The 25,372-nt window shown below is 40.0% G+C and overlaps 1 protein-coding gene across 2 annotated transcripts in view; it reads left to right on the top strand.

Moving 5' to 3' along the window:
* Nucleotides 1-25,372, top strand: part of FRAS1 (Fraser extracellular matrix complex subunit 1) — a 426,783-nt gene that overhangs the window by 375,691 nt on the left and 25,720 nt on the right. For both annotated transcript variants that reach the window (XM_047855347.1, XM_047855346.1), the window contains exons 59-66: nucleotides 6,241-6,446; nucleotides 10,471-10,627; nucleotides 12,569-12,769; nucleotides 14,337-14,524; nucleotides 15,702-15,977; nucleotides 18,775-19,007; nucleotides 21,574-21,734; nucleotides 23,662-23,876. In XM_047855347.1, the coding sequence (XP_047711303.1) occupies nucleotides 6,241-6,446; nucleotides 10,471-10,627; nucleotides 12,569-12,769; nucleotides 14,337-14,524; nucleotides 15,702-15,977; nucleotides 18,775-19,007; nucleotides 21,574-21,734; nucleotides 23,662-23,876 (1,637 nt within the window). The remainder of the gene's footprint in view (nucleotides 1-6,240; nucleotides 6,447-10,470; nucleotides 10,628-12,568; nucleotides 12,770-14,336; nucleotides 14,525-15,701; nucleotides 15,978-18,774; nucleotides 19,008-21,573; nucleotides 21,735-23,661; nucleotides 23,877-25,372) is intronic.

Here is a 25,372-nt window from a genome sequence, read left to right as displayed (position 1 = left end):
ATAGTGTATATAAGGTATAAAAATTTGAAAGACGGATACTTGGAAAGCAGTGAGATGCTTACTTTTGCTTTAAGCCTGGCTGGAGATGAATGAAATGAAATGAAGGAAATGAAATGGAAAGACAGGTTGGAGTCCAGTTCAAAAAAGTCTTATGTTGCAGCCTAAGGAATTTGTAAGCAGAGAGGAGTGCTTCTAAGTGGAGGAGTGGTGTGGTTTTTGTTGGAGGAAACTGACACTGGCAGTCCTGTGGATGATGTACAAGAATGAATAGACACAAGTATATGAATAAAATATCAGTCTCCACTGAAGAGCTAACCTAAGTAACAGAATGATGACCAGGAAAGGACAGTTATTTCTTGGAAAGCATTGATGAAATTTAGAATCATCAGATGCTAGGGGTATCTGGGTGGCTAAGTTGGTTAAGTGGCCGATTTCGACTCAGATCACGATCTCATGGCTCATGGACTCTGTGCTGACAGCTCAGAGCCGGGAGCCTGCTTCAGATTCTGTGTCTCCCTCTGTCTCTGCCCCTCCTCCACTGGTGTGCACGTGCATTCTCTCTTTCTCTCACTCAAAAATAAATAAATAAACATTAAAAAAAATTGTCAGATGCCGGAGTTGGAAAAGAAGATCTGGTCAAACTTTCTACCTAACTCAGGAGGATCCTCATTAGCATCTCCGTAGTTGATGATAGAGCCCATAATTAAACTCTTTCAGTGAGTGAAAAGTCACCGAAAAAGGAACAGAAAGCCAGCAGGGTGATACTTAATGCTTTCAGTTATTTTTAAATAATTTATTTATTTATATAGTTTAAAAAATGACAATAAAGGTATACTATGAAAATTAAGTCTACCTTCTACCCCTGTCTCCCAACCCTCTGGTTGTTCTCCTTAGAGACAACCATTTTAACCAGTTTTTTTTGTTGTTGTTTTGTTGTTGTTGTTGTTGTTGTGTGTACCTTCAAGAGAAATATCTATAAAACATATGCATACATATAATACATACAATATGTATATAATGAAAATGTCCAAAATTATATCTTATTTTGTACCTAGGTTTGTTGAGATCTAACTTACATAAATTAAAATGTACCCTCTTTAGTGTATTGTTCTATGCATTTTGACAGCACACAGTGGCGTGGCCACCACCACAATCAAAATGTGGAACAGTTTCAATACCCTACAGAATTATCTCATACCCCTTTGTAGCCAACCTCTTCCCCATTTTGAGCCCTGGCAACCACTGATGGTTTCTTGCCTATACAGTTTTGCCATTTCCAGAATGTCATATAATTGGAATCATGTAATATAGCATCTTGTGTCTGGTTTCTTTCATTGGAATATTGCCTTTGAAAACCATCCATGTTGTTACATATATAAGTAGTTCATTTCCTTTGTTGTGGAGTAGTTTCCAAATATATAGATGTACTACAATTTGTTCAGCCATTCACCTGTTTATCTAATCACCTGTTTATCCAGTCACCTGTTTATCCAGTCATCTGTTGAATGACAATTGAGTTGTTTCCAGGTTTTGGCAGTTATGACTGGAATGACTATAAAAGTTTGCATATAGCTTTTTGTGTGACTATACATTTTTATTTCTCTGGAGTAAGTACTTAGGAGTGGGGTTGTTTGATTGTATGTTAAGAAACTGCCACCCTGTTTTCCAAAATGCTTATGACTATTTTGCATTACCACCAACAGTGTATGAAAATTCTGGTTGCTCCACACCCTCGCCAACATCTGGTGTTTTTAGGTTTCTGCGAGTTCTTTTTAGTTATCCTAGTAGATGGATAATGGTGTCTCATGGTTTTGAAAGTCATTTCCCTAATGACACTGAGATCTTTTCAGGTGTTTACGTGCCATCTATATATCTTCTTTAGCAAAGTATTATTCAAGTATTTTCCCCATTTTTAATTGAGTTGTTTTTCCCCGTTATTACATTCTTATAAATTCTGGACAAATATTTGTGTTTTGCAAATATTTTCTCCCAATCTGTTGCTTGTTTTTTGTTCTTTCAAAAGGCAATAGTTTTTCATTTTGAAATAGTCCCATTGACCAATAATTTTATTATGGATTATGCTTTTAATATTGTATCTAAGAAATCTTTGCTTGACCCAGGGTTACAAAGATTTTTTTTCCTGGGTTTTCTTCTGGAATTTTTTTTAGTTTTAAGTTTTACATTTAGAGTTGTGATTCATAAAATAGTAACTTCATAACTATGAACAAGATTATAACAATTATACTTTTATATTTCATGTTACCTGAGAATTTACAGAGTGATGTACTAGAGTTTTCTCATTTGCTCATAATCTCATGGTTTTATACTTGTTTCCATTTTATAGATAAGGAGACTAGAATCAAGGGAGTAAACACCCAAAATCTCATACAAAGAGGGACCAAGTTTTTGGCTTCAAGTTCATACTTTTTTGCGCTATACGAATTAGTCCTATTTGGTGCAATAGTAGAATCTGTGGGATATGTTTTTTTTTTCTTCATTCACTAAAAAGAAGAAGGACATTCAGTTATCCTTTTTGTTCTTGAAAAGGCTTCTAATGCTTTTACATGAAAGGTATTTAATTTCCTTCTGATGGAGTGGAAAGGGAATGCAAAATCAGAAGACCTAAAATATAATTCCAGCCCTACCACTTTTTTAAATTTTTGGCCTTAGATTAGCAACATAAGGTTACTGAGCCTAATTTTGTTAATCTATAAATAATGAAAATACCTACCTAATAAGGTTATTATAAGAATTAAATTAGAAAGTATGTGAAAATATCTACCATTGTACCTGGCACATAGATTTTATTACATGTTAATTTCTTTTCTTCCTGACACATCTGTAATTTATCATACTTGCCAGTGGGACTCCAGTAACACATACAAGACTCATTGCCCTAGATCAGCAGAAAACATTTCCATTTGAATTTTTCTTCATGCTTTATTGATGAACATTAGGGTTCCAAACTTAGAAAATGCTTATGTTAAAATATTTCTCATCTTTCAGGCAGGCTACAACAAACTATATTTAGTCAAGAATTTATCCCAGAAAAAGAAATCCCCAAAGCTATTTCAGTAACCCATTGTAGTGTTCAGTGGTTATATCTATTGGCTATCCTTCTTCCTAGGAATTGCTAACTTTTGTTGTTTCCTCCATGTGCACATTAAGGTAGAAAGATCTTACCTTCTCTCTAATCTTTATAAGCTCTTCAATTTATGAAACAGGTTGAATAATTTGCCTAGGGTCACATGGAGAGGAGGTGATAGGGCCAGAGTTAAAACCCAGGTCTGTTCTATCCAAGTCCAGTCTTCTGATTTTATACCCTACCATGCTAACTTTTTCACATTGCAGTTTTAGATGCTTGATGTCACTCAGTATTCTTATAATGTCAACTTTCAGCCTTCCAAAGTGATCTTCGGTCTTTCATCTTTTTCCACAGGGTGATCTTGGGGTCATAAATCATCTAAGTAGCTCATCTCAGAACATTTTCCTATTTTCACTTTCTTCTTCTGCTCTGGCACCTGGAGTTAGACTTTAGTATGGACCAGAGGAATGCTGAGCAAGACATGAAAGGCCTTGTAGCTGCAATCTTATCACACCCCTGTGTATGCACAATATCCTACCTACTCTAACTCAAGAAAATAGGAAGCAGGATTTCTCCTAAATCTCCAATCTAAGCATTGCCCATAAAGAGGCCCTCAAATTTCAGGATGTGACATTTGCACCTACTTTGTGAGTTACTAAGAAGATTATTGAATATTAGCATTTAGCACATATTTTGCAGTCTAAGACTGGTGCCCAACACTGTATGGATTACAGCAGAGCAGGGAGCAGAGTCCCACACTTTATTTCAGGACACAAGACTGTAACACCAGTAATGAGATAACTACAGACTAGGCTGTGTACGATGCATGTGCTGACAGTAAATGCACTATACCTAGTGCAAACCTATGAACCTCCACGAGGAATCACCATTTCATGGATCACCATTTTATGGTGTGGAAGGAGAAGGAATCTGCATTCAGGCATAAATGAGAATAGTGCCCCTACTTCCTGAGAACAGTGTTGCTGCTTATAGTTGGGGTGTTAAGAAGATTCCACATGTATGGAAGCCCTTAACATAGTGCCTGACTTGGGCTGGGCCTTTCCTGTGTATGCCATAACCCGTGTAAACAAATCTATTGCCCAACCCACCTTATTGTCTTTCCATTGTCTCTTGCCTCAGTCTCCAACCAGACTAGGGGCTCCCATAAAGGCAGAGACCATTCCTGGCAGGCCGGTGATTGTGAGAAATATTCACCTACTTCCCTTCTCTTTCTCTCTCTCTCTCCTTTTTCCAGATAGGGGAAGGAGTGAATTCAGTTTAATATCTTGTTAAGGAGGAAACAAAAGGAGTCTTTTACAGCTCAAGAAGAATTTTGGGTTAATGAATACATGACAAAACCCAAACATTACCATGAGAGACTGAACTCTCATCTGGCTTGATGCCTTTTGGGCCTGCAAAAAAAATCAATCCAAAGCTTTAGATAATCTGTCATGGGCAGAAAAGCTTTCCTGCTTGTGTTGCTTTTTACCTGCCAACAAGTTTCCTTCTTGTCCTTCTATGCTAGGTCATCTTTGCCACTCACCTTTTAATAGCACAGACTGTTTTATTAGATGACAGAACCCTAAATGGTTAATATTTGGGTCCTAATACCAAAGTTGTTACTTTTCCGTTAGGTGAACTGTTCTTTTAAGAAGTGTCTTCTGGGTTTTTCTTTGGTAGTAAGTGGCAACTGTTAGGTTTAGCTTAAGTAAGGAGTTTGCTTTGTTTTTGCTAGTGCCAACTGTTCTGAGCAGTGGGCAAGTTAGAGGCAAACAGAGCTCTTTACATATTGACTTGCAGAATGCTGGGTCCTCACCTCTCGGTTCCTTCCTTTCAGGTGTGGCAAGGCATATGCAAGACACAGCAAGGAAATAGCAGTCTACAGTTTTAGGGTCAGCTTCTGCCACAGGTGACTCTGACATATGACTGGAGGGACTACCTCTCTGTATTGTTCATTAAGAAATAAATAGCCAGCAATCAACAAGATGTGAGTCTCAGAACAGGACATGTCTTAACGTGGAGCATTATTGTAGCCATTGTAGAAAGTAAGGAGAGAAAAAAATGGTTCTTCTTATTGAGAAACTTGGAGTTGGGGGCAATACAAATCATAATATAATAATTCCTACCAAATTTGAATGCCTGTGATGCGCCAGATACTCTGTTGAGCACCATGCATACATTATTTCATTAAATTTGGTCCTTCCAACAATTCTATAAGTTGGATAGTAATATTTCCAATTTATATATATTAAAAAAAACTCATAAAATCTAAGTAAATTACTCTATATCGTACAGCTAATAGGTAGCAGGACTGGGGTGGAAATTCAGGCCTGTTTACTGTAGAGCCCATGTTTCCAACCACAATTTCGCCCTGGTCCTTTCCTAAGTCAAATGAGACCATAAAAGTGAGCTATAAAAGAAAAGGTGATTTTATAGCAGTAATCACAGACTGGGGCCCCACTGGCCAAATTCAGCATGTGGATGTCTTTTGTTTGGTCCAAAGAGGTTGGCCTATATGGAATTTCTTTTTACTATTGTAACTGGTTGCTTTTTTAAAAAAGTTTAGGAGATACAACATACAAATCCAGATTTCTGGCTTCATCTGAAAATAAGATATCTGCCAACAAAAGACTGGAGCTGAGGGGTGACCCCCTTTAAAAAGGCCTGAACATTCCTCTTTACCAATGTCCCCACTCTTCCCTACTGTTTCCCTGTCCCAGGGCCAATGTGAGTGGCCATTTATCATGAGGCTTGCGCTGCTCCTTTCCTTTTGTAGCCTCAGAAGGAAAACAAACTTTTTGCATACTCAAGTCTCAATCCAAAAGTTTTCTTATACCTGGCTCATTTCTTTACTTGCATTACTCATCTGCATTTGAGATGGGGGCTGCACCCTGCATCTGAGAGAAAACAGATGCAGAATTGACTGATTCTATTTCATTGGAAGCACACTCAACAGTGGAAGCAGTTCCCTTGTCTTGAGAGCAACCATGCCTTGAAATTGGCTTACTGTCTCTGATTTGCCAGCCTGTGATGGCCGTTCATAGACCTTTCCTGCCAAGTGGCTGCTGAGGGATACTGAAGGCTGCTGAGAGCTATGGCCACCTTCCCTTTGCCTCCTACTAATGATGCCTCCATCTTTCCTTCTGGTCCCCCAGTACCCAGCATGCAGTTTGCCAAGGATTTGCTCCTGGTGAAGGAGAAGGAGGGTGTCCTGCAGGTGCCCATCATTCGGAGTGGAGACCTGAGTTATGAGTCCTCAGTGAGGTGCTATACCCAGAGCCATTCTGCTCAGGTCATGGAGGACTTTGAGGAGAGAAGAAATGCAGACTCTTCACGGATTACATTTCTGAAAGGGGAGAAAGTAAGTGGATTCATGATAGCTGAAAGATCAGATTCTCTTTTTCCTTGATGCCTTTATTTGTCCATAATGAAGTCAGTTTGACAAATTGTGATCATCCTATGAATTCTTCTACTAGTTGATACCTTTTTTAATACTATCATCTGTCCTATGTGGCTGTCTTCTTTGTATCCTACTTACAACCAAATAAATACATATATCATTGGTTGAACTAGGAATTTAAATGATATATAACTGTTTTGGAATTTGGCAAAATCAAATGAATGCGGTCCCTTGGAATTTGCAACTACATGAGATGAACACACCACCAATGTTATCTAGAGGAGGAAGAGACAGTTCTTTAATACCTGGACCCCTGTCTCAGGGCAACATACATTCTGGTATAGAACCAATAGTATAGGACCAAATAAGCAGACATTGAGCATATTCAAGGCAGTGGAGTGTTCTTTTCTTAGCAATGTATATGCACATGGGCATAGAAACTCCTGAGAAACTCCTGTCAGTAAATATGGCTGCATTAGAATCAGGGGAGCCTGGATGGCTCAGTGGGTGGGCTCTATGCTGACAGCCTGCTTGGGATTCTCTCTTTCCTTCTCTCTCTACCCTCCCCCACTTGTGCTCACTGTCTCTGTCTCTGTCTCTCCCAAAATAAATAAAATAAACTTAAAAAAAAAAAAAAGAATCAAAGCCTGCAACCTCAGTATATGTCAAAGTGTATATTGAATGAGAATCACATTTCCCCATTTTTGGATATCAATTTCAAATGATTGAGTCATTTGTTCCCTCTCAGTCATTTCAAGGCCCATCTCTTATTTTGTTTATTTATTTTATGCCTATTCTCCAGCCACATTCCATTCTCCACCTCAGAACTCATCAATCTGTTGTGTTTAATGTGTACCTCTTAATTTATATTTGTTCTTTAAAAATTCTTATTTTATATGCATAATTTTTAATTTATAAAACTGCTACTATGTTGTATCCTTTTCAAACTTTTACTGTGTTTACTCAGTAATATGTTTTCATAGATGTCCACATCACTTATGTACACATCTAACCTGTTGCTGAGCTAGTGAATAATATTTCATAATGTGCATTTAGTACATTTTAACCATCCCTTCTCAACAATAGACTGTGAGGAACCTCACAGATAGCACCCAGCCACCTCCTAACACTCAGCTACCACAAATAATGCTACAATGCATATCCTCATACATGTCCACTTATAGCCCTGAGTAGCAATTCCTTTGGATATACACTCAGCAGCAAAATTGCTGGGCCATAGGCCATGTATGTGCTTAATTTGAAAAAATAGGGTCAGGATACCTTCCAGAAAGTCACTATCAGTAGCATGAAGGTTGCTGTAATCCTACAACCTCTCCAACACCTAGAATTACTCATCTTTTTAACTTTTTGCTAATCTAACATGTATAAAGTTAAGTGTCATTTTAATTTGCATTCCTCCAGTTACTACCAATTTATATGCTTGGTAGCTTCTTGGGTTTCCTCTTATGTAAATATGTTTGTGCTTTGTTCCTTATTATTGTATTGCTGTCTTTTTCTTACTGATTTGCAGTCTTTGTTATATATTATAAACATTAATTCCTTGCCAGTTGTAGACATTTTAAATATTGTAAACATATTTTTCCATTCTGTCACTTATCTATTACCTTTGATCACAGTGTTCTTAGTTGAACATAAGTCTTCAATTTTAGTATAGTCAAACATACCAAATTTTTGCCTTATGATTAGTCTTTTTGAAGTTTAGTATTACATGATCTTACCCATCCCAAGTCACTGCAGATTTTTCCTCTGTTCATCTTTACTACCAAAAAAACAAAAAACAAAAAAACTGATATCTTCCTTCTCTGAGACTCTTGGTCTTTTATAGATTCATGACTCATAGAAACCTGTCTTAGTTATATTTGGGGGGTGGGGGGATTTTACTGGTGGCAGGTTGAAACATGTGTTTAAACACACACACAAATACTGCAGATACAATCTTCAGCTTTGAGTCTACATGTCTGTATTTGTTTTAAGTTCAAAAGAGAATTCTATGCCTATCCAAGAGACAGTTTATAATTTAATAAAATTATTAAGAAAATACAGTCTAATCATCTATATGTTACCCACATGACAATCTATCATTATTCATAAGTACACTTTGGAATCTTCATTTTCTCTGGCTTGCTAAGCAATTTGTCTCTGAAACTTGTCCTTCATGATAATGCCCTTTTTAAAAAGATATCCTAAAGAGTCACTACTAAATGTATGCTTTCTATCAAGAAGAAAAGGAACTTCTTCAGGGGCTTAACATCAGTTTAGCAAGCTACCTATAAATGTTCACGGGATGTTCTTCCATTTAGTGTGACCTCAGAAGTATGAGAGTGAAACTTCTTTTTACCCACAGATCCTTTGCAATACAGCAGTGGAGTGGATTTAATATAGTTCAAGTAAAAGTAATCCCACTTCATATCACATGACTCTACTATTGAAGCTACTGCTTCATCTAAAATGTTTTGGCATAATTTTCTGTTTTCTTAAGAATACATTCCTCAATAGAGTATATTCAGTGTGGGAAACACTTGATTTCTTTCTGTCAAACAAGGGTTTTTTTCTTTTTTTTTTAATTAAATATAATTTATTGTCCAATTTGTTTCCATACAACACCCAATGCTCATCCCAACAGTTGCCCTCCTCAGTGCCCATCACCCACTTTCCCCTCTCCCTCCCACCCCTCATAAACCTTCAGTTTGTTCTCAGTATTTAAGAGTCTCTTATGGTTTGCCTCCCTCCCTCTCTGTAGCCCCCCCCCCTTCCTCTCCCCCATAGTCTTCTGTTAAGTTTCTCAGGATCCACACAAGAGTAAAAACATATGGTATCTGTCTTTCTCTGCCTGATTTATTTCAGTCAGCATAATACCCTCCAGTTCCATCCACATTGCTGCAAATGGCCAGATTTGATTCTTTCTCATTGCCAAGTAGTATTCCATTGTATATATAAACCACATCTTCTTTATCCATTCATCAGTTGATGGAAATTTAGGCTCTTTCCATAATTTGGCTATTGTTGAAAGTGCTGCTATAAACATTGGGGTACATGTGCCCCTATGCATCAGCACTCCTGTATCCCTTAGGTAAATTCCTAGCAGTGCTATTGCTGGGTCATAGGATAGTTCTATTTTTAATTTTTTGATGAACCTCCACATTATTTTCCAGAGCAGATGCACCAGGTTGCATTCCTACCAACAGTGCAGGGATTTAGATTGTAGTCTCAGACTTTCAGGACTAAACAGTTTTCAGATGAGATACCATTTGGCAACCCATTTGAGAGTTCTGCAGCATTGAAAGGTATCTTCAACCTAACAAGAAGCCTTTCTGAGTTCCTTATAAAACTATTCCGGGGACGCCTGGGTGGCTTAGTCGGTTGAGCGTCCAACTTTGGCTCAAGTCATGATCTCATGGTTGATGACTTCAAGCCCCACATTGGGCTCTGTGCTGACAGCTTGGACAGAGCCTGGAGCCTGCTTCAGATTCTGTGTCTCCCTCTCTCTGTGCCCCTCCCCCACTCATGCTCTGTCTCTCTCTGTCTCAAAAATAAATACAAACATTAAAAAAAGTAAAATAAAAAACTGTTCTGTTTTTGCCAAGGACCATTGTTTTGCTCTCCAGGAAGCCTAATACATATGTTAAACCCCCATTATCAGAAATATACCTTTCATAACACGTACATACTCATTGGTTTGCACTGGAGTGGGTTGTTTTATTGATCTTGTTTTTCATAACTCATGACTGATCATTCAGAGTAGTTTGGAATGTTTTCATACAAAGCTCCACATGTAGGTATGTCCCAGTTAGGCATGAATTATTAGATTTAAACATTCTATTTTACAAATGAAATGGTTTGGATCCTTTTGAATTTGTGTTGGCTCTTTGATGCTGCAAAGAAGAAAAATCATTTTCTAGGAAAACAAAGCAAGCTACTTATTTTTTACTGCAAATTTTAATCTATCTTATGACATTGGCTCTAGATGAAGAACTGTACCGTCTCTATCCATGATGACTCCATGTTTGAGCCTGAGGAACAATTCAGGGTTTATCTCAGCCACCCTCTTGGAAACCACTGGAGTGGAGCCAGAGTTGGGAAGAATAACATGGCCACCATCACCATATCCAATGATGAAGATGGTAATAGAAGATATCATCTTTACTTATTCTTTGGTAGATAGAACATGAACTGATGTTTTACTAATAATGTAATTATAGGTGTTTTTTGAAAATGAAAGTGCTATAAAAGTGCCTACTGATAACAATTTCAGAGTATTTATATACACTGTTGGCACCAAGTGATCATCCTCTACAGAGTTCCACTAAGTTTATAGGTATTTTTAATCTCATTATTTCCTACCACATTGCCAAGAGATAAGAGATGAGTGTGGTTACAAGCTAGGACAGAGATGCTATGGCAGACAGAGAATAAAAACTATTTAAGTCGTTGCAGTTCAGGAGCAAGATTGGATATACAGTCAGAATCAGTTGAATCCAATGAACTAATTTAAATGCTGCCACCTTCCCAGAAAAAATCTAATTTCTCAACTTTCTTCTAATTGATTTGGCCTATTAACCTAAAAAATCTTAAATTCTTTAGTCAGGTGTCAGCCAAGAATGACCCAGGCACTAGGGAAAACAAAACGAAATCTGTTTCAAATTGGGACATAATCGTTTTATTCAAATAGATATTTTAATGAGTGAATGTATAATAATATTACAAATAGTAATAGCTGTTTTTATTGAATATTTACTGCATATCAAAAACCATGCTAAGCATCTTATCTTATCTTATTTCATTTTATCCTGACAGTAAGGTAGATGTTATCATCCCTCTATTATAAGCGAAGAAATTGAATATCAGCAAATTTATATAATTTATGCTCTTAGTTACACAGCTATAAGCAGCAAAACTGGTTGTAAACCTTATTTTGTCAGATTCTAGAATCTACATGAGAGTCAGTGAGACTCTCGGGGTTTCTGATATAAAATTGGGGACTAACCTGGACATTGGATAAAATAAGAAAAGCCAGGTTTGAAGTTGAATTGGTCCTTCACCCAGCAAGACCCGGATTCAAATCCTGAAGTGAGCCTCTCCTGGTCACACACAAACCTAGTGATTGAGTCTCAAGAGGTAATAAGTAACACTCCTAAGTTTCAAAGGGCATTTATTAAAACTACAAAGTTTCAAATGAAGCTTATTTTCTACAATTAAGAAGAATTAACTTTCTGAGAGAGAAAGAAGGGAAAGAACAGAGACTCTAGAAATTTTTCCAAAATATTATAGCATATTAGAAATGGTATAAAATTTGTAATTGTTCTCAATTATCCCATTTTTTATCTCACTATATCCACCACTACCACCTCACCCTTCCCCTTAAGAATATAATGGAAAAGAAGGCACAATTTGAAATTTTTTTAAAAACCAACATATTAATCATTTCATAGCAATGAGAATCGCACCTCAAACCAGAGTGTTAGGAAGTCTTGGGTTCTTCATTAAAACTACTCTTTCTTAACTAAATAACCTAGGAGAAGTTAGGAAAAGTTAAGGGTGAGAGACATAAGGGCCCTGGGAGGAAGGACCCAGAAGATCAGAGATGGGAGATGGACTTGGGAAGTTTAGGTTGTGTATAAATGAGATAAATTATAAAACTTAGAAATTCATATCTCATAAGTGAAAAAGAGTTGATTCATGCCATTGGTTGGTATTTACCAAGGGTTTACTCTCTCTCAGTCCCTTGATAAAGTGTGTGAATTTAAAAACATTTTGTGAGTTGTGATACCCAGATGGAAACTTGGACATGATGCATTTCAAAGTGCTTAAAAATATTTCCCCCACTATACTGTTTTTAATAAGAAACCTGTGAAAAGTCCTGCAGAATCACAAATAAATTCCTTTACCAAACCTTTGCTGAGAAGTAAAAACTGATTGATTTTTATGACTGTAAGCCATTGTGCCTTTGTACTATTTACTAATGTGGAAAACTCCCTCTTGTCTTTATAAGATGTTTTCATGGGGGTGGGAATCCTTTGTGCTTTTCTAACTGGCTCTTGTTTTTCTTAATCCTGTTTCCTTAGCCCCTACCATTGAGTTTGAAGAAGCTGCATATCAAGTCCGTGAACCCTCAGGGCCAGATGCCATAGCCGTCCTGAACATCAAGGTGATCCGAAGAGGGGATCAGAACAGGACATCCAAGATCCGCTGTAGCACACGCGATGGGTCTGCCCAGTCTGGGGTGGATTATTACCCCAAGAGTCGAGTCTTGAAGTTCAGTCCCGGTAATTGAATGCCAATCCCAGTCTGTGAGTTTTACATAATAGACAGGCAAATATCTTGTATTTGAAGAAAGGGATGAGCAGAAAAATAAAAGAGGAAAACAGTAGTGCTGATTAATCATGAAGTATTTATTAAGCACACATTTGATATTATAGGAATCTTTTTTAAAAAATGGCATTTTTCTGAAAAAGAAAAAAGGAGATCCCTTACTTCAGAACATCCTTGGCATTTTGGCTCATTTAAAAGGATTTTGTTGTTATTGTTAGCCTATGATTTGGTTGAGTAACAGCTGCAGTTGATTTTAAAAGAATAAACATGACTACCATGATCCAACAAATATTGATGCAAACCAGTGTGCTGGGACCTTCAGAGATTATTACTAAAATCCAGAAGGCACAGTCTCTGTGCTCCAGTGGTTTAACATCTGCTAAGAGACAGGATACCCTGTTATGCGATTTCTAAAAAAGGTTTATTGTATAGAGAGAACTATGGAAATGAGTCAGGGAAGAGAGAGAGAGATGGGATTCAGGTCACAGCTGGCTGTTTAACTATCTGATATAGTTGGAGATGGAGAAGGAGTTGAATTATATGCTAGATTTTGTCACAGAACTTTCTGGAGCAACATAAGGTAAAAAGACTGGTGCAGATCCTAGAGCCACTTGCAATGTAGCCAGGAGTGGGCAACAGTGGTAGATGTCTTTTTCAGAGATGTCTTGGCCAGTGGGGGGAAGAAGTGACTCCCTCAGAAATGAAGGGGGAGGAGTCTCTGATGTCTCTCATTCCACTGGAGTTTTTTAAGGGCTTTTTGCTTTATCCCATGTACATCTGGTTAGTGTTTGCTGAAAACGTAGATGCCCTTCCTCCACCTCCATACAAGGACTATTCTTCCACGTGTCTTTACTTTTTCCTTTTCTGCATAAGGATCTGGTAGAAAGATAGGTCTTAGGAATAACCTAACCCAGGAGTTTATAGGAGAGGAAGAAGGGAGCCTTAACTACAACCAGGGAGATTTGCACCCTCAGAGAATCAGTTTATAGGAAAGGAAGGGAGTTTCTAAGGCTCTCACCCTCCTCGTTCCAGGCTGCCAAACCTTTATGTTATCGTCTTTGCGGGGATGGCCTAGTAGGAAGCCTTTGAGGTACTGCTTCTCAGGACAGCTTTGAAGGATGTCTTGTGTGCAAGCCCTCACTGCCACGCAGGATCCCGTGCCTAAGTGTAAAGGGAAAAGAAAAATTAAGCAAAAAATCCTCATAACCAGGGTGGAGTGTATTTTGGATCATAGATTTTTATTACTACCAGCTAGTGTCAGACAGGGGCCATTAATTCTCATATGGCATTGAATAGTAAATCTGCAATACTGAGCCTCTACCACAGGTGGAATTTGGTCTATAAAATAGATTTCTCACTTGAGATGGGAATAAAGTGATTAGCAGCCACTGTATTTATAGAAAACCTCTAAAAGGAAAGGGCGTAGTTTAACAGGAAGTCTCAGCAGTGCCAACCTGCACTGTCTTAGTGAGGTCACCTAATGAGAACCTTTGCTCTCTTTTTGTTCTGTGCTTGGTGAAGGTGTGGATCATATCTTTTTCAAAGTCGAGATCCTGTCCAATGAAGACCGGGAATGGCATGAATCTTTCTCCCTAGTCCTTGGCCCAGATGACCCAGTGGAAGCAGTTCTTGGTGATGTGACCACTGCCACAGTGACAATTCTAGACCAGGAAGCAGCAGGGAGTCTCATATTGCCAGCGCCACCCATTGTGAGTTGCTTGACCTAAAGGGATCACTACTTGTATGTCCTAGTGACTAGTAGCTGAGAACTTGGCAGAAGTAGGACTTCTGGTGCTATACTTCATTTTTCTAACACAGTAGTTCTCAACCAGGAGCCGTCTTGTTCCTTCCTTCCCAAACCCCTTCCCTGCACCACCACCTCCACGGGACATTTGGCAATGTCTGATGACGCTTTTGATTGCCACAACTGTCAATGGATGTCACACTAGGCGCTATTCACATCTAATGGGTAGGAGCTAGGAATGCTGCTGTACATCCTGCAATGCACAGGACAGCCCCAACAACAAAGAAGTATTTGGCATAAATGTCAGTAGTGCCAAGGATGAGAAACCCTGTTCTGACAGAAGAGTGAGACCAAAACATGTTGATACCTTAGTGTGATAAACACAGAAAGTGCAATACAATTGATCTTCTCACGTCTTTGGTGGGACCTAGAAGAGTGGAGAAAAAAAATAATGCTACCCCGTATCTATTACCCTACATACTTGCCACACACATAGAGGTAAGTATTTGCAAAAGTGGAGTACCCGGCTTCCCATTTTGGGGTGTATGCAATGAACGCAACGACTTTACAATTAGGAGGAAAATGCCTGGAGGTTGCGAAGGGAAACTTAACCCATAATAATGAGGCAGTCAGAATAAGTCTTCTAGCCTCCCCTAGCTAGTCTTCTATAGTCGAAGGATCATTCCAAAATGTGTCTCTTATTCAACCATGGAAGAAATACACTCCCTTTATTTACTTTTGTTTTGCCAGATATACTACTGTGTATCATTAACAATTTAATGCAACCTAATTTATTGTATTTTTTAATGCAACTTTAAACTAGTAACTGTTACTCATGATATAGCTTTAGTGACAGTGTGCATGAAAATAAAAGTATTTTCCACATGAGTGATAGAGCTCTGATTCAGGAATAAGGTTAACAAGATACTAAAGATTTTTAGCTCAGGCAAAAGGAAGATCTTCTTCACCACTGATATGTAGTATCTTTTAGGGATGCCTGGCGAAGCACTGTGCAAACTTCCGCTATATTTTAAAGAATCCCTAGCGGTTAAGGGATCTTGTGGATCTCTAGGGAGGGGACCCCTAGCTCTCTGAGCATCCCAACACCCAGCCCAGGCTGAAGCTTTGTTGCTCCTTTTCAGGTTGTTACACTTGCCGACTATGACCACGTAGAAGAGGTTACCAAGGAAGGAGTCAAGAAGTCCCCCTCCCCAGGCTACCCACTGGTTTGTGTCACCCCCTGTGACTCTCATTTCCCCAAGTATGCCGTCATGAAGGAACGCTGCAGCGAGGCTGGCATCAACCAGTCATCTGTGCAGTTCAGCTGGGAAGTAGCCACCCCCACTGATGGCAATGGGGCTCGCTCTCCCTTTGAGACCATCACTGACAACACACCATTTACCAGTGTCAACCACATGGTAGGTCTAGGGGTCTGGGCCTCGTTGCATAGGGAGAAAACTTGTGTCTCTCTTTGTCACTACAACTTTATCAAATTCCTTAAGGTCCTTGCATGGCATTTGGAATGAAATAAATGAACGAGCAGGTACACAGTATATACCCAGGTCTTTTAATTCTTTTTTTTTTAATTTTTTTTTTTAACGTTTATTTATTTTTGAGACAGAGAGAGACAGAGCATGAATGGGGGAGGGTCAGAGAGAGAGGGAGACACAGAATCCGAAACAGGCTCCAGGCTCTGAGCTGTCAGCACAGAGCCCGACGCGGGGCTCGAACTCAAGGACCGTGAGATCGTGACCTGAGCCGAAGCCGGTTCTCAACCGGCTGAGCCACACAGGCACCCCCCCAGGTCTTTTAATTCTTATATATAAGAAGAGGTAATATGGTATAATGGAAAGAGAACCAAGCCAGTAATCAGACAACCTGTTTACTATTCTTGATTCTGCCTACTTTTAACTATGTGATGTTAAGAGGTTGCTTAACCTCCCTGAGTCTCCGTTTCCTGATCTGCAAAATAGTACTTCTTCCACTTAGCGACTTGACAAGGTCACTGACGAATCGCTTGTAAAAGTGATCTATAAATGGTAAAGTAAGTCAAGGATTCTAGGTAGGTACAGTTAATGATTACTTTTTTCCACATGTCTTCAATCGTTCAATAAGTAGTAGGATAGAAACTCCTTAAGGACCTGGACCAAGGGTCCTACCACATTTTTATAGCCCAACATGCTCAGCACATTGATGGTGCCAGTAGAGATGGCACCATTATTAAACAAAGGAGAGAATGTTTCCGAGGGATCAGCATTTTGCAAAATTGTAGGAGGACACGCAAAGAAGTTCACTATGCAGTTGCTGTCCTCAAGGAGGTGGGACCCCAGACCCACCATCAGAGAGCAATGAACAGTGAGTAAGGGTTTGCCCAACCTTAAGAAACAGCGCACTGCAGTGACAGCTCCTCACTCCAGTGATGTCATTCTCCCCAGAGACAGGACTGGAAGCAGTGGAGATACTCAGCATAGTACCTGGCACGTAGTAAGCCCTCAACAATTTTTGATTAAAATTAATGCACTTCATAATTTTGGAGATCAGAGCTTTCTTTCAGACTGAATTTCTCTAGATTTTTTTCCTATTCAGCTCTCAGTTTCTTCTCACTTCAGTAAGCGCTTCACGTACATGGGATAATAGTGGAGGAAAGGCATAGATGAATGGGGGGCCCTGGACAAAGCAGTCACTCATGTCCACTGTTTTCACATAGCTTATTCAGAAAGGCCAATAGGTCAAGGTGCCTGGGTGGCTCCGTCGGTTGAGCATCCGACTTCAGCTCAGGTCATGATCCGACAGTTGGTGAGTTCGAGCCCCACATCAGGCTCTGTGCTAACAGCTCAGGGCCTGGAGCCTGCTTCAGATTCTGTGTTTCCTCCTCTCTCTGCCCCTCCCATGCTCATACTCTGTCTCTCTCTGTCTCTCAATAATAATAAATAAACGTTAAAAAAAATTTTTTTTAAAGGCCAATAGATCAATTCTTTTGCAACATAACCTAGTTAAACTACCTGATAAATTTTAAAAATTTAAATGGCAAGACTTAATAGCTTATTGTTTTATTAAGTATCTAATTCTCTTTTCAAAACACCATGAAGGCAGTTTGGTCTGATTTGAGCCAAATATACATTTTTAACAGGTACCAAGTTTATAATTTTACTTTATGTTTCAGTTTTTCTTCTTGCAATGACTTGGTGACTAATACTTTTACCCCAGTTTCCTTTGCTTTATCTTTGTTTCTTCAATTATTTATTTAATACCATTGTATTGTGTGCATTTTTGTAAGATGCCTCAAATCCCTTCTGAACTAAGTCCATGTGTAAATAAATAAATAAGGCGTTGGCAGCTAATTAGAAAAATTTTAATGGAAAAATCCTCTTTAATTTTTAATGGACTTCAGTGAAAATTGTTTTCATGGGTAGAATTTATAAGTTTGTATGATTGCTTTGTGGGAGGTCTATGGCACACAGAACTACTAATTAACTTTTCTTGTTATGTACTTCCCTGTGTGTATGCACACATTACCTAAAGAGTTGTGGTGACCCACGTTGCCTCTGCAGAGACTGAGTTAAGCATTCTTATGGCTTCTCTGTGTCTGGGAACATGAAAGAATCTGTTGAAAGACCTCCAAAGGCCAGTAGGTTTCAGAGGACAAGTTCTCAATTTCCACCCTGCAGGTTATTGTAACCTTTGCAATGTGTGTGGTCATTAGGTGGGGCTGGGGGAGGGACCAGCAGTAGGAAAGAAAGAAAAATAAGAATTCCTGGGAAGGAAGCATCCCTCCTCTGTATCCTGACGCCATGCCCTCAGCAAAAGTGACTTCAAGACCAACCAGTCTTAATGGACAGGTTGAAAATCAGCTGAGTGGTCCTTATGCTGAACCTAATATATAAAGAGACCAATACTATCACCGGTAACCAGTCATCTCTGGCCTCTTGCTCCACATCTATCTACTTAACACTGTCTGACATACTGCCTTAGGCTACAAGTACTTACTGCTCTGTCCCTAGTGACTGGCTCCTGGGAGAAAGTCACCGGTTTTGTGGCAAATGAATGAACAGATAAATAGATGAGTGGATAGTGGGATGGATAGACAGATAATGGGTGGTCTTCACAGATAACCCTGTGCCAGAAACTGGTGATGTCATATCATCCAGAAGATACAATGGAAGGAGCTGTTTAAGGAGTAAACACATGTCTGATGTACTTTTTGCTTCCCGGTAGGTCCTGGATAGCATTTACTTCAGCCGGAGGTTCCATGTGCGCTGTGTGGCAAAGGCTGTGGACAAGGTGGGCCATGTGGGGACCCCCTTAAGGAGCAACATTGTTACTATTGGAACAGACAGTGCAATCTGCCACACCCCAGTCGTAGCTGGGACAGCCAGAGGCTTCCAGGCTCAGTCCTTCATCGCAACCTTGAAATACTTGGACGTCAAGCACAAGGAACATCCGAACAGGTCAGGCAGGTGGTGCCTTCCACAATGAGAGGGCTATCCTTTTGTGTGTTTTCTGGGTGAGACAGATGGATGAGTGATGTTCTGCAAAATAAGAATAGTGGAGGGGCGCCCGGATGGCTCAGCCGGTTAAGTGTCCAACTTCGGCTCAGGTCATGATCTCGCTGTTTGTGAGTTTGAGCCCCACATGGCACTCTCTGCTGTCAGCACAGAGCCTGCTTCAGGCTCTGTCCCTCTCTCTCTCTCTCTCTCTCTCTCTCTCAAAAATGAATAAAAACATTTTTAAAAAATATATTAAAAAAAGAAGAGTGGTGATAAAAGCTTCAGAAAAAATTCTTCAGAGGCTCCTGAAAACTGGCCCCTTGCCTGTCTTCTTAGCCTCATGTCCCTCACCTTGTCATCCTCACCTGCCAGTCCACCCACAGAGAACCAAACTGAAACCAAATTGCCAGGGCTTCCAACCAGCAATTCTCCCAGCCCCCTTCCACTCAATGTAGTTAAATCCTACATTTACCTCCTACATTGTCCTCCTCCACCTACCTCATGACATCCTTTGCAAGAACCATCATCTTCCCCAATTTAATTTGGAAGCTCCCCCTTAGAGCTCCAATGGCACCCATGCCACCCATACCTCTTTCAGAGCATTATCACCCTTCATTCTCTGTCTGTCCCCACAGTAGACGGAGAGGGCACGGACCTTCTTTTTTTTTTTTTTTTTGGTCCCTTCTGGCTGGGACAGTGCTTCTTGGCGCCTAAGAGACTCTTGCTAAATATCTAGTGAACAGAGTAATAATACTGTGTAAACTGAAAGTCACTGGGCACGTGTGCTTTTATGTTTTCCTGTGCTACCATGAGTTTGATGGAAATGGATACTTTCAGTTTTGCCTAGCAAAAAAAGAATTCATGCATAGTATACATATTCATTAAACCTTGTGGTATTTATGTATGTGCCTTTATGAGCAACTAAGTTCAGAGAAAGGGGTTCATTTGCATGGAGAAAAAAACAGATTTAAATATGGAGCCAAGAATATGAAAATTCTTTCTTTTTTTCCAACCGAATAAGATTTACTTTTGTTGAAAAGCAGTAGCAGGAGTGCCCAGGGCACTACTGACCCCTTCCCAGCAAAAGAGACATCATGTTCATATTGCAAGGTAGTGATTCCTCTTAAAAATGTCTCTTGGGTTTTTGTTCCAAGAGACAAGCTGTAAAAAGTCAAAGGCACCCTCAATCAACATGCTGAGAATTTAAACTTGTACAACGAAAATAACGCAGCCCATAACTACAGTTCTGTTCTTTCACGGTCTTAACCAATATTTATTAAGCTCGTGTTTTAGTTAGGATTTTATACTACGTGCTCTGGAGAAACAAAAGACGTGAAGGAAATGATCCTTGTCCTCACTGTGGGGAGGCAAGATAAACAGAGTCCGAAAGCATACAAGACATAGCAGCCAATATGAATAAGTTACAGACTTCCTGGTGCAAAGGCACCTATGTGCTGAGAAGTGATGAGGGGAGGGGTGCCTGGGTGCCTCAGTCAGTTAACAGCTCAGGTCATGATCTCATGGTTTGTGACTTCAAGCCCCACATCAGGCTCTTTGCACTGACAGTGTGGAGCCTGCCTGGGATTCAACCTCTTCCCCTCTCTGTCTGCCCCTCTCTCAAAGTAAATAAATAAACTTTAAAAAAGGAAAAATGTAGATGAGGGGAGAGCACACTGCAAACAGAGGCCAGTTAGGGCCGCCCTTGTTGCTGGAACTTGAAGGGAGAGAGGGGAGAAAAGTCTCTTTTGGCTGGGGGGGGACAGTAGCAGTAGTGGGGTATAACTATTTCTAAGATATTTTCCTGGGTGGGGATATCTACCTTAGAGTATAAAGAGCTCAGTGAGGTCTTTTGGCACAAATACTTTAAAAAATATAAGTGTCCCAGACACTCACTGTGACAGAGAAGGGGAACAGCACCTCTATCAGTCATTCTGCTGTAGCACACAAGGAAACAAAGCTTCCATTTATTTTTTTTTAATTTTTTTAATGTTTTATTTATTTTTGAGACAGAGAGAGACAGACCATGAACGGGGGAGGGTCAGAGAGAGGGAGACACAGAATCTGAAACGGGATCCAGGCTCTGAGCGGTCAGCACAGAGCCCGACGCGGGGCTCGAACTCACAGACCGTGAGATCATGACCTGAGCCCAAGTCGGAGACTTAACCGACCAAGCCACCCAGGCGCCCCCAAAGCTTCCATTTAAAGCAAAAGGAAGCTTTAAAGTCATTTGTGGTTGTGATATTATCTTTTCTTGTATATACAAAAAACAAAACAAAACAAAAAAACACCTGTGATTCTTGATTGCTATCAGTCCTGAGTCTGGAGGATTTCTTGATGGGGGGGCTGGGGCGGGGGTGGAGAACAACCCCACACATGTATCATACCCTCGTGTTCCTACACGGAAAGCTTCAAGAAAAAAAAGGGTAAATTCACTGGTGAAGACAGATTGAGTTATGAGAAAGAAATGTACCATATTAACTGCTTATAGCATGCACCTAAACACTACCTCCGCCCTTTTTTCCCTTAGAATCCACATTTCCGTGCAGATCCCGCACCAGGATGGAATGCTGCCCCTTATCTCCACCATGCCGCTGCACAACTTGCATTTTCTATTATCTGAGTCCATCTACAGACACCAGCACGTCTGCTCCAATCTCGTCACCACCCGTGACCTGAGAGGCATCTCAGGTGGGGGCTTTCCCATTCCAGCCCAGCACAGTGGCCCTTAGGGATAGAATGAGGCGAACTCTGCTTTCGTGTCTCCCAGTCCTCAAAGTCTGCATGTTTAGTGGATTCCTTCCTAGCAGACAACCAAACATAGGCAGCTCAGACAGTGAAGTGAATAGGGAAAAACAAGGACTTTGGAACCAAGCTGATTTAGGTTCGAATCCCTAATTCTACTACCTATACAACAACTAAACAGAAATAGCAGAACTTCCCCAAACCACTGTTTGCTTATCTGTGACATGAGGAAAACAATTGCTACCAATCAGGGTAAGGATTTAATCTGTTGATGGTTTTTAAAGCACCTGCCATGGTAAATGTTCGTTCTTTCCCTGCCCCACTGTTGAGCATGTTTGGATCTGTGCCCTGAAATCCCCTTATTGCAGCATCTTTAGAAAGCTAAAGTGCAGATGTCACATGTTATAGGATGGGCTCCCGGAGCAGGAGCTGAGATGGAATGTGGGGGTGCAAGATGTTCACTGGGGATCAGCATCTGTGAAGAGGAAGGAGAGGACGCAGAATTGGGCAGAGGGAGAAGTCAGACTGCAGTGCAGCCCTCCAGAAGCCCCCACCGCTTCAGGAACTCTTCCTACTTCTAGCCCCAGCTGACAGCCCTCTCTGAGGCACCTCAGTCACTGGATGCCAGAGCCCCCGCAAGGGTGGCCGCAGGAGCCGCTGTGCCACTGACGCAAACCTGAAGGAGCTGACAGCCCAGGTGGCACATTTCGGTGTCTACCATAGCAGACATTTTACTCTACAAAGGATCCTGTCCATTTCCATTTACCTTAGCAAGTGCGCATTAAATGCATGTTTCCTCCCTTGACAACCGATGAATCATTTACCAGTATTTTAGAAGATAGAGAAGCATTCATACGCTCTTTCATACTCATTAAGCATCACTTTAGGTAGTGATGGTCTTTACACGGTAGAAATTAGTTGAGTATGAATTATTCGCAAGTCACTGAGCTACACATGAAAGTCTAACCGGTTCACCTGTGCAGCCACTGAAAGAAACATACACTGTTTATAGGCTGAAAGTTTGTACCTCTTCCCACTTAAACACAAGTAAATTCAACACATGATAATTGAGATCCTACTCCTTTCAGGGCAGAGGACCAGATGCTAGTGTCAAACATCCTAAGACGTTTCAGACATTCTAAGACTTACAGAATATTATATTTGCTTTTAGTACTATAAAAAATTTGAATCTTGATATTCTAAAATTGTATCTGTGTTTAGCTCTCTACTGCATAAAGGTCTTCCTTAATTTAGAACACTTTGGTTGCTTGGCAGCATTTGATCCAATAATTTTTGCCCGTAGCAGGGAGGTTTAGTCAAGCATCATTAGCGAGCTATTTACTCATTAGCACAAAATTAAGATTTTTTTTTCCTAAGAGTTCAGAAACCATAGCAGGGGAGGAGGTAGTCAGATGTTTGTCTGTTGGCTTTACATAAAAGCTATTTTTAAAAATTCAGTCTTAAAAAATAACAATTCATCAACAAATCATCCGTGTAGTAAATCTGTTTCTTCAAGGGTTGATTGCAAAGCTTTAGTATGTATTCTTTTCCAAGACACACAGGGCCACTGAGCTCTGGCTCCATTTATGGTACCCTTTGCTCATCTTTTCTTCTGGGGTTCATGCAGCCTCTTAGAGGAGTCTATGAACTCAGTCACAGGTAACCCCCTAGCAACAGGTACTCTAGCTCCCCTCCCCTTCTCATGCAGTGTGTATTGGGAACCCTGGGTTGCTCCATTAATGGTCTCTGATGGAAGGTAAGCTATCTCAGTCTCTCAAGGACACATCCCTTCTCCCCACCCAGCTCCTGGGCAGCCAACTAGGGGCATGTCAACAGACTGACTTCTTGTTCCTTGTTCCTCCCTCCCCCACAGAGGCAGGGTTCCTGGACGATAAGGTCTATGACAACACGGCCCTGGGGCCTGGCTATGACCGCCCCTTCCAATTTGACCCCAGCGTCCGGGAGCCCAAGACCATCCAGCTCTACAAACACCTGAACCTGAAGAGCTGCGTCTGGACCTTTGATGCCTATTATGACATGACTGAGTTAATTGATGTCTGTGGGGGGTCTGTAACTGCCGACTTCCAGGTGGGTCCTCCAGGGGCTTATCCAAAGGCTGCAAGCACCTGGGTGCCATATGAAATTTTGTTTCTTCCTGAAGCACTTCTGTTAGCATGTTGCATCTGGTGCCCAGCCTCAGAACTGGGATAACCAAAGGAGTCTTTAGAAGTCCCTCAAATGAGACCTTAGCAGCACGATGGCTAGAGAGAACCCTCGAAAGTCTTCTAAATCAATTAACTGGAAAATTAATGTGGAAAATGTTAAAATGAATGTGGAAAAACATTACTGTCTGGCACAGCCACTTATATAAAAATCTAATATTTGCTTCTCTAGATATATATATAATATATAATATATATATCCATCCCCCTGGGTATATTTTGAAAGCCAAAAGGATTGACATTTCATGGTAAGGTTATTACGAAGTAGATGTTTTCTTTTCCGCATATGGGGAAATAAGTCAAAGTAAGGTGTACCTTTCCAGAAGACAGGGAAAACATAATGCTTTTTAAGCATTATGGAGAGAGAATTGTGTATAACACTTTGATTTCATTCCTAGTCCAAATCTGTGTGAAATTTACAACCCTTGCAAAAATGGACACATTCTTAATCGTTGTGGAACATTAGTGACAAAAGAAAATTTTAGCAAGAAGCCATAGTCATAGGGGCAGTTATATCAAAGAAATGCATCCTCGTGGGAAATATGAATCTAAAGCAGATTCTACCTAATTATCAGCAGTTATCTCAATGAACTAAAAATTAACGTTTGTTCTTCATTTCAAATCGGTTTAACCACACTGAAAGAGGGACTTCTGGAGGCACTGAGAGTAATCATATTGAGGACGTGCCTTTGATTAAAATTTGGTTTATTTTGCACTATCTCTGTTTGGTTAGCTCTCATTTTATTTACACTACTGCCCTCTACTGAGTGGAAAATTAAAGCATTCTTAAGTTATCTGTTTCTGCAGTTACATGACCTATATTCACCTTCGAAATGCAAAACTAAATGATTGGTTCCTCCTGACCTCTCAAAAATTAGTATTCTATGTTCTCCGTGTTTTTACTTTAATCATATTTTTGTATATTTTTGTTCAGAATATGCCTAAAAATCTCAAAGGCTAAGATTTCTTGTTATAAATGCCCCACTTCTTGAACCAACACAGAATATATGCACAGAAGTACTTCATTGCAGTCCGTTTCTTTAAAAATAGTTAAAACAGCTGGTGTATGGTAGAAAGAATGTAGACCAAGCCCTAGTTATAACCAAGCCCTAGTTCATCTTTTCTTGTCGTAACTTCTCTGAATCTCATCTGAAATTGTAACCGATCATCTCAACAGGGGAAAAAACTTAGCACATTGCAGGTATATAGTAAATATTTGTCAAGGTTTGGATTTTTTTTTTAAGGATTAGTAAGTAATGTCATGAGGGATAAGGGATAGAAAACAGAAACAGAGAGGGAAAATTAATTTTTTCAATCAGCTAAAGAATTATTGAGGTTCTAATATCAATAATTTTAGCAAAG

This window comes from Prionailurus viverrinus, chromosome B1 (genome assembly GCF_022837055.1).
Source record: "Prionailurus viverrinus isolate Anna chromosome B1, UM_Priviv_1.0, whole genome shotgun sequence".
Taxonomy (NCBI): Eukaryota; Metazoa; Chordata; class Mammalia; order Carnivora; family Felidae; genus Prionailurus; species Prionailurus viverrinus.
This window is presented reverse-complemented; position numbering and strand designations above follow the sequence as displayed.